The sequence below is a fragment of the Boleophthalmus pectinirostris genome, unplaced genomic scaffold (assembly GCF_026225935.1).
Source record: "Boleophthalmus pectinirostris isolate CB_2022bp ecotype Guang Dong unplaced genomic scaffold, ASM2622593v1 HiC_scaffold_23, whole genome shotgun sequence".
Classification (NCBI taxonomy): domain Eukaryota; kingdom Metazoa; phylum Chordata; class Actinopteri; order Gobiiformes; family Gobiidae; genus Boleophthalmus; species Boleophthalmus pectinirostris.
In genome coordinates, this window is record NW_026571207.1 from 30,801,216 (window position 1) to 30,817,188 (window position 15,973).

The window sequence follows — 15,973 nt, forward strand, 5'->3', positions numbered from 1 at the left end:
GGTTTTTAATAAGAGATTTGGAAAAATTGCAAAATCATGAATTTGAGGATTATTAATGAAACAAGTTATCTCCTGTCTTTCTTCAGAACAAGAGTATTTTGCAGTAACAGTTATCTATACAAAAGTAAGTGAAGGCAGTTTATAATTTCTAAAATAACAGGATATGATACAAATGAAAATGTAAAGAGCTTCCTGTTTGAAAGACATGCAGTATCTGCTTTGACTTTGATTAAAATCCATCACAATTGTAATCGTCCAATGTGTGCAAAAAAGTGAAAAAAAATAATAATTTTTTTGCCATATCGCCTAGCCCTAGCCTGGAATGTACCACAGTATAGCATTAACCTATCTCTAGAGACAAGCAGATGATGTCATAAGGTCAAGTTACTGGTCAGATCTGTGGGGAGGAGATGACTCTCACAATAAGAATGCATGTTTTTAAGATACTGTTTTAGAACTAAAAAGACCTGTACTTTAATAAATGAACAATGGAGAGTTTGGTCCATGGTTTAATCTAGGGACCAAAAAACGAAGCAAACGGAGCATTTTGAGGCTAGTGTTTTCTACTGCACTTTTTTTTTTAAACTTTCCATCTTTCTTTCATCATTTCTACGATTTAAGTAAACAATTCCATTTTGAAATCTGAACTATAAAAATGTTTTGCCCTCAAATCATTACGCTGGGAAAGCTGATAATGCAGAACCCGAACACTAGAGCCTCCTGAAGCTTTTAAAACAGCTCCCCTTTTCTACAGTGGTCCAAGCATCTGAGATAACATTTAAAACATGCACAGGCTCTCTCATCCAAACACAGTCTAATGAAACGGATGGAGGTTTATTATTACGACTACAACGAAAAATGAAAACAACTTTAAGAGGTTTTAGAGGAATAACTCAGTGATCCAAAAGCTGAGGTAACGAGAAATCCCATTGTCCCAGAACAGACTTTGGTAAGAAAAGGCCAAAAATGATAACACAGATTTTAAATAAATTATACCAGTTTATTTCCAACAAGTTTTCCCAATCTTGCCTGTCAACTGCTTTGAGAAATTTCACAAAAAGAGATAAGAAAGCTGAGTAATTTGTTCCTGAGAATGGTCCAGGACACAACCGACTTAATAACAGAAGTAAAAACAAAAAAAGAAAAAGAAATCGGGAACTTTTATTTTTGTGGATAAGTAATAAGTGGATTGAACTATTGACACTTTGCAGCTGATGGCATCAACATTTCCTGAGTGTGTTATGCTAACTGTAGGCATGCTCTGTCTGAGGCTTTAGTGAAATTGAAATTGAATACATGAAAAAAATAAATGTTATGTCATCAGTGTTGGGAAGGTGACTTTTAAAATGTATTCCCCTACAGATTACAGATTACATACCCCAGAATGTAGTTTGTAACGGAATCCATTAAATTACTTAAAGTGAGTAACGTAATCTGAATACTTTGAATTACTTGATTTGCTGTAGAGAAGCAAAAACTCTGATATAGTTTTTTGTTTACTAAAAGAAAATAAAAAGCCCAGACTTTACTTAACCGTATTAAAAATATTATTGATAGTTTAATCCTGTTAAATCCTGGTTTAGTCCTGGTTTAGACCTGGTTTTTGACCTGGTTTAGACCTGGTTTAGATCTAGTTTAGACCTGGTTTTAGTCCTGGTTTAGTCCTGGTTTAGTCCTGGTTTAGTCCTGGTTTTAGTTCTGGTTTAGTCCTGGTTTAGTCCTGGTTTGGCTCCAAGGAAAAAATAAAAGGGGGGGCGGGTAGCCCAAAATGTGAAAACAGTAAAATACCGCCCTGTAATCCTTTTATTTCAACAAAGTAACTGTAATCCAATTACCACTCACTGAAACAGTAATTGTAACCGAATACAGTTACTCATAATTTGTACTTGATTACGTAACTCCGGTACATGTAATCTGTTACTCCCCAACACTGTTTGTCATATTGTGAAAGATTGCAAGCCAAGCAATTAGATCTCCATGGGGACGAGCAAGTTGCATATGCCCCACTAGAAAAGCTTTTTTTTGGCCAAATTTTTACAGAACATTTTCTATTTTCTATTTAATATTTTGGTGTGTTATCTCTGATTAAATATATAAATTAAAATTCAATTGTCTATACAGAATGGCAATTGTACAGACGTATTTTTAAGTTGTCCATTTTCTCCACTTCACATCTTTTTCTAGGTAAAACTGTTTCTGGAGTTTCTGGGTGAGACTTGTGGAGGTGTGCATTTTTCGAAACCACTAGCGTGAGAACCGTGTCTGTCTGTGTCAGTGAAATGTGCCGTATTAGTACCTGCCTTCAGACAAGCCAACGTCTCTTCATTGACGCTTCTAATCAAAGCTGATATCTGTAGTGAAAACAGGGCTGTGATTGGGGCTAATGGGGAGGGTAGTGACAGGGGCAGAACCCAGGCCCCAGCTGTGAAAATGTTTGGGCCGAGCTGAGGAACAGAGGAGCTTTCAGAGTGATGTTTGGTTTTCCACAAGGTTCAATGACTGAGGGCTGTCTACCTGCACCACCTATAAGCCCACAACCAGCTACAACCAGCAAGAGCACAGGACGGCTAAGGTCTAGTCTGGGTTTGAGCCTTGAGTCCTGGTTTGAGCCTTGAGTCCTGGTTTGAGCCTTGAGTCCTGGTTTGAGCCTTGAGTCCTGGTTTGAGCCTTGAGTCCTGGTTTGAGCCTTGAGTCCCGGCTTGAGTCCCGGCTTGAGTCCCGGCTTGAGTCCCGGCTTGAGTCCCGGCTTGAGTCCCGGCTTGAGTCCCGGCTTGAGTCCCGGCTTGAGTCCCGGCTTGAGTCCCGGCTTGAGTCCCGGCTTGAGTCCCGGCTTGAGTCCCGGCTGTTCCACAAGTCTCAATACCTGAGGCTTGTATACCTGCTTGCACTGCACAAAATATTGCTACTGATTTGAGTCCTGGCCTGGGTCCCGGCCTGGGTCCCGGCCTGGGTCCCAGCCAGGGTCCCGGCCTGGGTCCCGGCCTGAGTCCCGGCCTGGGTCCTGGTTCTCCTCACAGTTCAACGACGCATGTCTACCTGCACGTCCTGTTATCAGGGGCATATAGTGTGTTTAAAATGGATATGTTCAGCTCCAGTTTTAGTTCTGGTTCAGTTCTGCATCTAGTCCTGTTAGTATTATTGATTGTTGATTGATTATTGTTGATTGATTATAAGAGTTGTATAGTAATAATACTTCACTTTTGTTAACGCGGAATTGAAACACAAGTCTGCAGTGCTTGACATTTATTGCAGATTAAATCACGAGACTGACACCAAAACTGCATATTAGCATTTCATAAGATGCTGCTGCCCTATTAGCTTAAATTTGACAGTCCTGACATGCCCATATTAGTGAAGTTAGATTGAACATAGACTGGATTTGACAGCTTAATCACCGCCGCTCTGGTCTGGTACGGATAAATAAAGAGGTGAGTTTTTCCAGTGGTCCACAGAAAAGCCCAAACACTGTCAGATTTTCAGACCAGAGCTTTGCCCGTCGTCTGCTGCTTCTGCTGTGGATGCGTTTTCACGAAGATTTTTTGGCTTTGTTTCACTGTGAGTCGTGGCCAGCGTGGTTCATATTTTCACGTCTGGGCTGAAGTATGGAGGAGTCAGCCATTTTGCTTGACTTTTTTAGTCAGTTTTTTATCATCAGTATTATAGTTGTTATAACTGGAAAACGAAGAAGCATTTTACCCATAAGATAGAAGTTGTAAAATGGAAAATGGTCTTCACTTTCTTAATTTTTATTCAACTTGTAACATGATTTGAGGACAAGGAATGAGGAATAGAACGCCTGTAAATGTTGAAAGTACGCATGATGAGGAGCTTGAGTACTCATAATAAAGTTGCACTACGTAACTTTTCTAGTGAGCGAGAGTGGGTCCTCTACCTACACTGTCTCCGTGGAGATGTTTTCCCTGGCTTGAATGGTCCACACTGAGGCATACAAATCATCTTGCATCCACAGTTCTGGCATATAATTTGGACTGAATAGGTAGATTAATTTAATGCCATACTGTGTAGGAGTGTGCAAAAATATTGAAATATCGATATCGCGTATTGGCTAATTTGGTGATACAGTATGGATATCGTGGGCTGCTGTATGAATACATCGGTAAAAGAAATTTTCGGTACATTTTACTAAATAATTTTGTGTAAGAGCTACGATTGTGTTGACATTTTCACTGTTTTGATGAGTAAACTGGGTGATTTTCATATTTACTTTGCACAAACTTAGTGGACTTAGCAGACTTTTAGTATCACAGCCATGATTTAAGTGTTTTTCAATGAACCGTAGTGAATCGATTTGAAATGCATCATATCGAATCGTATTGAATCGAACGTGCACTGCATCGAAAGAACGTATCATATCAGCAACTTCTGAGTGATACCCAGCCCTAATACTGTGAAACATCCCAGGCACGAGTTGCATAGTGCACCTTTTAAGTTAACCATGCTTTTAGCTTTCAAATGTCTGTTTTTCCAATTGTTTTAAGTGTAAATGACAAATGTATATGTTCTGTTTCACCGCATCAATACAGATCTCCACTAATACTCTTTTATAATCATGTATAAGTCGGGGGAATTTGTAATTTAGTGTCTTGACATTATGTCTTTGCCGTTAGGCTGACCTCTATTATCCCTGATCCTGCACCTAATATTATTATTAAGATTATAAGGTAACCGTGTGTTTTGCTGTTGTGTTGCAGGAGCCCCTCTGAAAGTGTGTCCCCAGGGCTACTCGTGCTGCACTGTGGAGATGGAGGAGAAGCTGAGCCAGCAGAGCCACAGCGAAATCAAAGCTCCAGTGTCTCAGCTCAGCACCAACCTGCAGTCCACCTTCAGACAGAGACACGGCCACTTCGACAGTGAGTAATCCAGACACTCACTGCGTTGTGGGGATGCACTGATCCAGCCTTTTCTGTTCTGATACTGATGCTGACACTTTGCCTTTTAAGTATTTACTCATACCCAATGCAGAGACTGAAAATATTTCCTTTTAATCACTAAGATCATAAGGTCAAAAATTATTCAAATGTGTTTTTTAGCATGGTTTACCTTTTTGGTAGAAACTGCGTCACGATTCAGGAGACAAGTTCACGCTTTATTCTGACCAACTGAGCTAACAAACATCCAAATGGCCCCTGCAGACTTCACCCGTCGCTCTGGTGCTCCTGCCACTGTCTGAAAGTCTGTGTACTGGAGCAGACATGTTACCCTCCCCAAACTCGGCCCCTAAACCTTTGTTAACAATAAGATAATGTTGATTGGTTATTTTAATGTTTTCTACACCACAAACAGTAAAACATCTTATTTCAATGTGGACTTATACATCTGAAATGCACTAGTTTATCTGTCTATATATCAGGCTTCTCAGAAAGATGATTTCTATTCAACGTGTGAAGTTAAAGCTGCACTATGTAGCTTTTCTGGTGAAGTATCTGCCACTCCTTGTCTCTGTGGAGTCGTTATTGCTCTGTCTGGAATGTTTCACAGTATGGCCATCTCATATCTATTCCGCTGCAGATGTAAAAAAAAAAAAGCTTAGAATAATTAGCTTTTTTACCATGAGCATTGTCACCTCTCCACAGATCTGATAAGTGACTTGGCTTCTTTTTTTGGCTTGTGTTTATGGAGATAGATAGGTTTAATGCCATACTGGGAAACATTCTAGGCAAAGCAATAACTTTTCTATGAAGAGAAGAAGGTTACGTAGAAAAGTTACACAGTACAAGTTAAAAAATTTGAGAAAATTCTAAACAGTGCTGCTATTGACTGTTCACTAAGAATTGAAATCACTAGCCCTTTTAACTTCTCACAATTTGAGATTTCTGATTTGACGGATGCCCCCACCTGTCCTGTTTCGGAGTCGCTGTGTCTGTGTGCCCACCTGTCCCCCAGCGTCTCTGCTTCCTCTGCCCCGGCCGGGACCACACAGGCTGGGACAGCGCCTGCCTCAGTGCCCCTGCACGCTCTGGTGTCGGGTTACTGTCTATGGGGGGCGGGCACTGCATGGGAACCAGTGCTGAGTCACTAACAGGAGAGGGGGAAGAAGGAGGGACACAGAGGGAAAGAGTGGGAGAGGGGTAGAAGGCGGGGTGGAAGAAGGAGGAATAGAGGGGAAGGGGAGATAGAGGAAGAGAGGGAGAAGTGGGGAGTGAGAAATCAGAGGGGGAAGAAGGAGAGGGAAGGAGAGATAGAGGGAGGGGGAGAGATGGGAAGGGAAGAGGAGAGAGGGAGGAAGGAGAGGGAGAAAGAGAGAGAGGGGGAGAGGGGCAGAGGGTTTTAATTCCCGGGGCGGCCGGTCGTAGCTCCTCTGCTTGTGCTGCTTTGTCTAATAAGAGAGATACAAGTTTGCGGTTTCCCTGTTTTAAGGAGCAGAGAAGTACACTGTAAAATGAGAAGTAGTGGTAAAGGTGGGAGATACACTGAAAAGAATATTTTAAAATGCTTGCAGAAAATACAAAAAGCCGTAATTTTCAAGTTAACAGCTACCTCTTACCTTTTAGATTAACAGATTGGCAAATCCAGGCTTGAAATCATCTAAATGATTCTAGTGAAGGTGTATGGAGTTTAAAAACAAAGTGAAGCACTTCCTGTATTACCACATGACATCACATGATGGAACAGATTGTTATGTGTTTGAGGGAAGAACTCATCTTAAATACGCAGGGTTTGTGTGTTAAACATTTTGGAACGAAACAAAAAACACCAGTTATGTTGGTAATGAGGAAACTGCATTATAACATACATCAGAAAATAGCGTACTGTATTTTCCGCGTCATAGGGCGCGCTCATAAGCCTCCAACTCCATCAAGAAACGACTGTGTGTCCCATAATCCAGAGCGCCCTATACATGAAACCACTCAGGCGTCCTAGCACGACTTCAGTAAACTACAAAGTCACACCACACGCACGGAGCAGACAGCGACCACGCAGCAAAACACACCCGCAGCCACACTCATCACTCCACGCGGACGAGGAACGGAACGGAGGAACAAACCGAAAAAGCGAGTGCAATATGCCACTTCTAGACACGACTGAACAACTGAGTCACTGCGAACACGCTGACAATCCAGCGGTCCCAGACAGCACCCTCCCTACACACCACAACTGAACCAAGCCGAGAGTCACCGAACGTGCCAAAGAAAGTCCGACTGAGCCATCTAACTGTTGTGTTTCGTTTAAAATTACGATGTGGCTTATTTGTGAAAAAAGTTCGAAAATAGACCATTCAATGACGGTGCGCCTTATAATCCAGAGTGCCTAATAGTGCGGAAAATACGGTAATATGTTCTCTTTATGTTTAGGCAAGTAGTGATATGATTAAGGTTTGGATCAGTCTCCAAAAATTAATGTAAATTCCCCGTAAAGCTCAGAAATCTAGAGGTGAGCAAAGCCCCTTTAAAATCTTATATTATACTGTAATGTAGATTTTTTGTCCTCCCCACAGCTACAGAATCAGGAAGTGTGTAGCAGGCTCTTGTTACTGTTTACGTTGTGTGTGAGAAGTTGTTGAACATATGAGCAGTAATAGCCGGAGTTTGGATGGCCCTGGGTTATATCCTGTCTGCGTGGGCCCCTATCACATTACCGCAGGGCGCTGGTGAAGTGTTTTTGAACTTGTTAGAAGTCAGGTCTGTTTACAAAGCGCCGCTGTACCTTTAAAGGGTTCGGAGGAGGCTAAGGTGACCAGCTTTGAGTGTCCTGTGTCTTTTTTGTATAGAGGGATAGACTGAGGGGTATAGGAGGAGAGATAGAGGAGCAGACGGGCCCAGCAGTGAAAGGAGATGAGGAAGTGCTCAGGTGTCGGATACAGAGAGCTATGTCGTCATCACGTGCGCCCTGGAAATACAGTCTGTAAAGGGTTAATGGAAAAAAAAAGAGTACATTTTAGTTTTCTACTTATATTACAATAAAATGTCAAACTTTTATGACATTAAGGAATAGACGCAATTTTTTATACTGACTACAATGGCAGTTAAAGGTGCATTGTTTTTCTGGTGGAGGGTCCATCAAATGCTTTTCTTCATGAAGATGTTATTGCTTCGTCTGGAATTAGTATTAAACTTTAAATTAGTATGGCATTAAACCTTTCTATCTCTACGGAGACCAAACCAGACAAAGTTACAGGTCAGATCTGTGGAGAGGCAACCCCACTCACTCAGAATGCATGTTTTTCTAGGTATTTTTGAGCTATAAAACCACCTGTAATTGAAGAAATGTAAGGTTTAGGCAGTAGAATGTGGTTTTATACATTTAATAAGGCCAACCCAAAGTACTATTATCTGTGTAATCCCTCAGTGGTCCAGGGTGGTTCCGTAGTGGTCCATGGGTACATACGAGTCTGTGTGTGCTCTTCAGTGTTTCCTGCAGAAAATTGGTCGGTGGCGGCGGCGATACCGTGCCGGGGCAAAAGTCGAAAGTGAGGACTGGGACGTAACAACCGTAGTTTTGCGAGGATGCACGTGGTTTGGAGGGATGTAGTCAAGGTGGGGGGCAATTGATGTCAAGGCAACTGTAGCAAGGCAAGGCAAGGTAACTATAGACACTGCTCTTGTACTTGTTCTGATACAGGAAAGGTTCACTTCTGTCCTGTGAAAGCAACTTTTTTAGAACTGATACCTGCTCAAATGAGTATCTAGTTTCTGATTTTGGCTACTTTTGACAACCCTAACTGCTATACTTTTATACTTTGATACTATCTTTTGGTTTGGTTGTTTTATTTTCCTATTTTTGCACATATCCCAACCTGACTTTTAAATTATGATTAAATAAAGCTGTTACTTAATTATTTTTTTAGATTAGTTTTGACTAATTTTTCTAGTAGATTGTCCCCCACCTGCTTATTTCCATGGAGATGTTATTATTCTACCTGGAATGTTCCACAGTATGGCATTAAACCTTAAAAGGCTGTTGATCTTGCCTAATCCATTACTGGTGTTTTTGATTGCTAAAAGATACTCAGGCCCTCTGGCGTCACCTGTTATGTCTTTATGGAGATATTTGCAAGATTAATGCCGTACTGTGGAACACTCCAGGCAAAGCAATAACCTCTATTTGGAGACGATCAGAAAAGTTTAACGGTGCTCTGCGTAATGTTTCACAGTATGGCATTAAACATCTATCCAGCATTTATTTCATTACTTGTCTTTTAGTTGGAAAAAATACCATAGAAACATGCATTCCTATAGTTACTAGGGTCCCCAGTTCACAAATCTGACCTGTAACTTACCCTGGTGTCGTTGCCATGGAAATGCATAAGCTTATTGCCATACTGTAGTCGATCATTCCAGTCCAAAGGAATACAAGCAGGTGGCGGACCCTCTACCAGTAAAGTTACACAGTGCACCTTTAAGATTACCGTAGTACGATTTATTTCTCGATTCGTTCACTCCTTTGTCACGCTCATGGTCGCATATCTTACTTCACGTTCACTCCAGAAAACAAATGAATGCATGGAGAAAAGTGCCTTGCCCAAAAACACAACAACAGTCTATGTATGTATTGCCAATCGCAGGAACTGAACCTCCCAGATACACACAACGTCGACTTCCCAAATGTTATCTTTTGGCAAACGGTTGTTGTTGTTTTTTTTTTTTTTCTTCCAACTTACCACGTGAGAACCAGTCCTGAAGAGCCATTAACATGATTCACTGGTGCAGTAGTGGCCGTATTGTGGTGCAGGAGTGGTACCGGAAACCTCTCCTGACAGCTAAACAAACTTATCACTGCTCCTGTCAAGATGTGGACTTGGCAGACTGTAGTTTATGGAGCCAGAGGTTGTTCATGGTGGGAGAGGAGTGTTCCTATAGGTTATAAAGCAACTGAAAACACAGCTCACTGGTTTGGGTAAAGTCTTTGTAAACAATTTGTGATATAGTCATTTATAATACATTAAGTGGAATGCATTACTACTCATTTTCCAAACCAGCTTTCTCGTTAGCCTTTATATAGATTAGGGATGGGCATGATTAGTCGATTACTCGATAATTGATCATTAAGAATTTCATCAATTACGTTCATTTTAATCGACAAACCGAATGTAGGCTGCTGTGTGTAGCGTGACCAAACAGGGGTCCGTACATGTAGCTCTGCACTCAGAAGGAGTGAGACACAGACAGTCGGTCAGTCTGCAACGTGCCGAAGCACCAATGCGTATTTAATGATGACTTGTACAAGAAATTCCACACTTTCCGTTGCATTCGGGACAAGTGTGAGGCCTGTGTACAAAGCAGTCAGCATATCAGATGTGTTTCAGGTGATCCAATGATTAGCGGAGATTAACATGGTGACCTGAGTAGCTAGTTCGATTATAGTTGATGACATTATATTACAGTTGATTTGATACAAATAAAAAAATATAAATTATAAATCATGGCTCTGATACTAAATGTATTTTTTAAAACCACTGCTTGTGCAAAGTGAATATGAAACACAAACATTTTAATCATCAAAACAGTGAAAATGTCAAATGTCACAAACAAGTTTCCTTCTCAATTGTAGCTCTGTAACAAAATAATATAGTAAAATATACCAAAAAATACTCTTGGCGATATATCGATACAGCAGCCCCCGATATTGATACTGTATCATCACATTAAACTATACAATATATTACAATATTTTGATAGTTTTGCACACCTCTAATTCTCACATTTACAAAATTCTCTGTATCATTTGCTGTTTTATTCAGGTTATAGAGGAAAACTTGAACAAAATCTCAAAATCCAGGACATTTAAACACATTTTTATCAATTCATCAACAAAATTAATAAATAAAATATTACATACTGTTATCTTTATATTTAACTGCCTTTGAGATTTGATGACTGCGCCAACTCAAATGCAGACAATAGAAGACTGCATATAAAACAAAATGCAAAGATATCCTACAAAGATAGCTAGAGAGTATTAAAGTGCACTGTGGATCTGTTTGGTTGGGGGTGTTTTGCCTGCTTGTTTCTATGGATATGTTGTTGCTCCACCTGGAATGTTCCACAGTGTGACATTAAACACTCTACCTTATATTTATTTAATTACAGGTGGTTTTATAGCTCAAAAATACCTAGAAAAACAAACATTCTGACTGTGAGTGGGTTTAGAGTGACCAGAATTTCAAAATAAACTGGGACATCCCCGTTTTTTTGGCGGTTGGTTATAATAAAATTGTGAAACGAGTGCGTAATTGTTAAAATTATTATGCTGAGACCATCGATTGATTATTTATTTATTTCGGTCACAGGTATATTTTGACATTAATTCACAGACAGTCATATTTAACATAGACAGACTGAAAAGGTGTAGGCTGAAGCTTCAGCTTATTATGACACCAGTTCATCTTCTTAAATACAGCAAGAGGAAACAAACAAATCAGAAACAGAACAACAAAGTTCTACAGCTCAAATTAAGTATCATATTTCATGTATCTGTCCAGAGTTAAACATTTAAACTTCTTTATAAAGTGAAAGAGACTGGTACACAATTTTAGGTTTTCTGTACAGTTGTTCCACAGCTCCACCCCTTTAACTCTTTCCCCCTTAGACACCAACAAGGAACAACCCACACATAAATGACCAGGACTAAACATAGAGCATCACTGCATAAAAGAAAACAGACTTCCACAAGTGATTATAATCCGTGTGTCATTCATTCATTCCTTTTTAATATAAAACCAAAAATAAGAAAATGAAAAAATGATTTTCTTCATTATTTGTCTCCAAAACCAAACTGGGAAAAAAAAAAAAAACAGATAATGATTGTTTTTTTTTAGTTTTTGTGTTTTAAATGAAAAATGGAAAAAACGGATAACGACCTGTTGACGTGACTTAAACTGCGATGCTGGACTGAACCAGGACTGAGACTGAGATCAGAACTGAGACCGGAGACCAGACCGACCAGACCAGACCGGGACCAGACCGGGACCAGACCGGGACCAGACTGGAGGCTCAGAGCCCAGGGCAGGGCCGGAGCTCAAAACTGAGACTTGGACCCTGCAGAGGCTCGGAGTCAAAGCTCGGAGTCTGCTCTGGTCCTGCTCTGGTTCCAGTCTCCCGGTGTGATCCTGGACCTGGATCAGTCCTGGTTGAGTCCGTATTCGGTGCAAAAGTCCGACATCACGGTCACTGAAGTCATGTAAACGGGAAATGGTCATTATTTGTTTTTTCCATTTTTCATTTAAACACAAAATCGAAAAGTGAAAAAACAAAACATTATCTGTTTTTTTCATTTAGATTTTGGAGACAAATAATGAAGAAAACAGTTTTTGCCATTTTCTTATTTTGGATTTTATATTGAAAAACGAATGAATGAATGATACGGATTATTAAGGAAACAAGGAGGGTCGTCAAATGTCGTCTTCATGGGGGAAAGAGTTAACAGACATACACAATTTCATAATGTTTGTTCTAATTTTCTTTTTGATAAATGTGGCTGTGCCTCTGAGCTCATATTGGCTCTTTAGAATTTTGATCATGTTCTGTAAAGATTTTAACATTCATGACTAACAGTATAGTGCAGTCACATTTTCTTTCTGTTTTGGTCTTTTTTTTTAAGCTGCTTTTGTGTATTTTACCTAAACAAATGACAATTCATGCCTCTCTTTACTGTTGGCAGGGATCAAATTGGTCAAAAATAGTGACGCTTGGGACGTTTCTTGTATAAAACTGGGACAAGTCACTGGTTTTGGATAAATCCACTGGGGACTGGAGACTCGAAACTGGGACTGTCCCGGGTAAATAGGGACTTGTGGCCACCATAGCGGGGTCGCCTCTCCACAGATCTGACCTTTAACTTGGTCTGGCTTGCATGGTTTAAAAAAAAGCATTTGACGGAGCCTGTGACAGAAAACTTACACAATGCACCTTTAAATGCCAAGGTGAAGAGGCTGCTGATTTATTTCCTCTTCCTCTTTGGGTTTGCCTTTATATGGTCGTCCTTCCTGCTCCTGATCTCCGTTAATTTCCATCCGGGGGCTTCCCAGGGTTGTCCGCTGTCATTTGCTGTAGCATTAGCTCGTTAGCTCGTTGTCCTGTCTGTGGAGTCATATTTAGCCAGACGCCGCGAACGCTAACAAACTCAGGAAATGGTGGATGTGATTAGGTTCTGGGCCTGGAGCTACAGTCATGGCTAATTAAGAGCGCGCTAGAAATAGTCTTCCCCTGCTCCGAATGTTTGTCCTGCTGAAGTGACCCCTGCGCCGGCCCCCTATAGCACCGACCGGGGCTGGGGGCCCAAAGGCGGGGGGGGGGGTAAGGGGAGATTGGACTTCTTAATGTAGTGACCAGTACTTTTTGGAGTGTCTTTAGTTGGATAAATGATCTGGAATGTGAACTTGGAAAGGACTAAACCAGGACTGGAGCTAAGACTAGACCAGAACTAAACCAGAACTAAACCAGAACTAAACCAGGACTGGAGCTAAGACTAAACCAGAACTAAACCAGAACTAAACCAGGACTGGAGCTAAGACTAGACCAGAACTAAACCAGAACTAAACCAGAACTAAACCAGGACTGGAGCTAAGACTAAACCAGAACTAAACCAGAACTAAACCAGGACTGGAGCTAAAACTAAACCAGAACTAAACCAGAACTAAACCAGGATTGGAGCCAAGACCGGACCAGAACTAAACCAGGACTAAACCAGGACTGGAGCCAAGACTAGACCAGAACTAAACCAGGACTAAATCAGGACTGGAGCCAAGACTGGACCAGAACTAAACCAGGACTGGAGCCAAGACTGGACCAGAACTAAACCAGGACTGGAGCTAAGACTGGACCAGAACTAAACCAGGATTAGAGCTAAAACCGGACCAGAACTAAACCAGGACTAAATCAAGACTGGAGCCAAGACTGGACCAGAACTAAACCAGGACTGGAGCTAAGACTAGACCAGAACTAAACCAGGACTGGAGCTAAGACTAGACCAAAACTAAACCAGGACTGGAGCTAAGACTAGACCAGAATTAAACCAAGACTAAACCAGGACTGGAGCCAAGACTAGACCAGAACTAAACCAAGACTAAACCAGGACTGGAGCTAAGACTAGACCAGAACTAAACCAGAACTAAACCAGGACTGGAGCTAAGACTAGACCAGAACTAAACCAGGATTAGAGCTAAAACTGGACCAGAACTAAACCAGGACTAAACTAGGACTGGAGCCAAGACTGAACCAGAACTAAACCAAGACTAAACCAGGACTGGAGCTAAGACTAGACCAGAACTAAACCAGGACTAAATCAGGACTGGAGCCAAGACTAGACCAGAACTAAACCAGGACTGGAGCTAACTAGACCAGAACTAAACCAGACTGGAGCTAAGACTAGACCAGAAACCAGGACTAAACCAGGACTAACTAACCAGGACTGGAGCTAAGACTAGACCAGAACTAAACCAGGACTAAACCAGGACTGGAGCTAAGCCTGGACCAGAACTAAACCAGGTCTAAACTAGAACTGAACAGAACCAGCTACACCAAGGCATATTTGGACCGGAACCAGGACTAACCCAGTTCTAAACTTAACCACTATTATTGGACATAAACCCAGACTAAACATGCACTTGAATGTTTAACCCAAGACTTAAACACGACTGGAAACTAAGGACTGAACCTGGACTAACAGAACCGAGCGTTTAGACCTTTGGAGTTGCAGACAGACTAATGATAAAGGATTACTCAAAGACGTGTGAATGAAACTAAACACAACTCCGGGTATGTTTTTGAGGAGGTAACGGCATTCTAACATAATTAAAAGCTCACAAGAGTCAATTTTGCGTAATAGAGGACTTTTAAACTAACATGGATTAAACCAGGACTATAACAGGATTAAATCTGCACGAAATTCAACCAACGCTGGTAATAAAATCGTTTTAAAATTGAATACACTTTCGCAGTGATTTTAAAGCCTGTTTTTCTACCATAACCAGATCTTGAAAACTATCGGTACATTTTTAAAAATAACTATCCAGTGACAGGAAGAGGACCCAAAGTTATTCCACGAGAAATAGGGGGAACCTGAGACTAATTGACGCAAATAGGATGAAATTACTGCCTGGGACAGGGCAGGAGCAGGAGCAGGGCTTATGGGGTTATAGAGGGGGGTGGAAGGGTGGAGGGTAGGGTTTAGGAGACAAGGAGAGAGGAAGTAGGAGGGGTATTGGGGGATCATGATGGATTGGGACTCAGATCTTCAGTCAAATCCTTGTATAGTGGTTTCTCTTTGTGGGATGTATTTCCTGTATTTTGTAGTGTGTATCTTTTTATCTTGTGTTCTTATTTACTTGTAGACAGTGTTGGAAGGTTACTTTAAACAGTAAAATATCGCCATGTAATCCATTTATTTCAACAAAGTAACTGTAATCTAATTACCACTCATTGAAACAGTAACTGTAACCGAATACAGTTACTCATAATTTGTACTCTGATTACATAACTCTGGTACATGTAATCTGTTACTCCCCAACACTGACTGTAGACCCTTCCACAATAAATAATAAAATAATAAAACAAACAAAAAAATAATCATTTTTATAGCAGTAATAAAATCTTAGTTAATTTTTAAGTTGCATTGTGTAACTATTCTGGTTCAGGGTCCGTTATTTCCTTCTTTCTGTGGAGCTATTGCCCGAGATGTTCCACAGTATGGCATTACACTTTATCTGCACGGAGACAGAAGTTGTGACAGGTTACATGTCGGATCTGTGGAGAGACAGGCCAAGTTACATGTCGGATCTGTGGAGAGACAGGCCTGATACAGTAGCTTGCTTTCTTCATGGTAATAGCTTTAAGTTTTAATGCTTTACCATGTTTTTAATGCCTTACTGTGGAACATTCCTTTAAAGAATCGTAATTGCCTTCACTTTTTTCAGAACATTTTCAAATATTATAATTTTTGACTTGGCTTAAAAATGTCCCGTTTCTTTACTTAATTTTAATTTAAACTTTTCCTGTGGAGGATTTGTCGAATACTT

The 15,973-nt window shown here is 40.7% G+C and overlaps 1 protein-coding gene across 1 annotated transcript in view; it reads left to right on the forward strand.

Annotated features, from left to right (window-relative positions):
* Positions 1 to 15,973, forward strand: part of gpc4 (glypican 4) — an 88,057-nt gene that overhangs the window by 52,019 nt on the left and 20,065 nt on the right. The window contains 1 exon segment of the mRNA XM_020917855.2: positions 4,713 to 4,871. Coding sequence (XP_020773514.2) covers positions 4,713 to 4,871 — 159 coding nt within the window.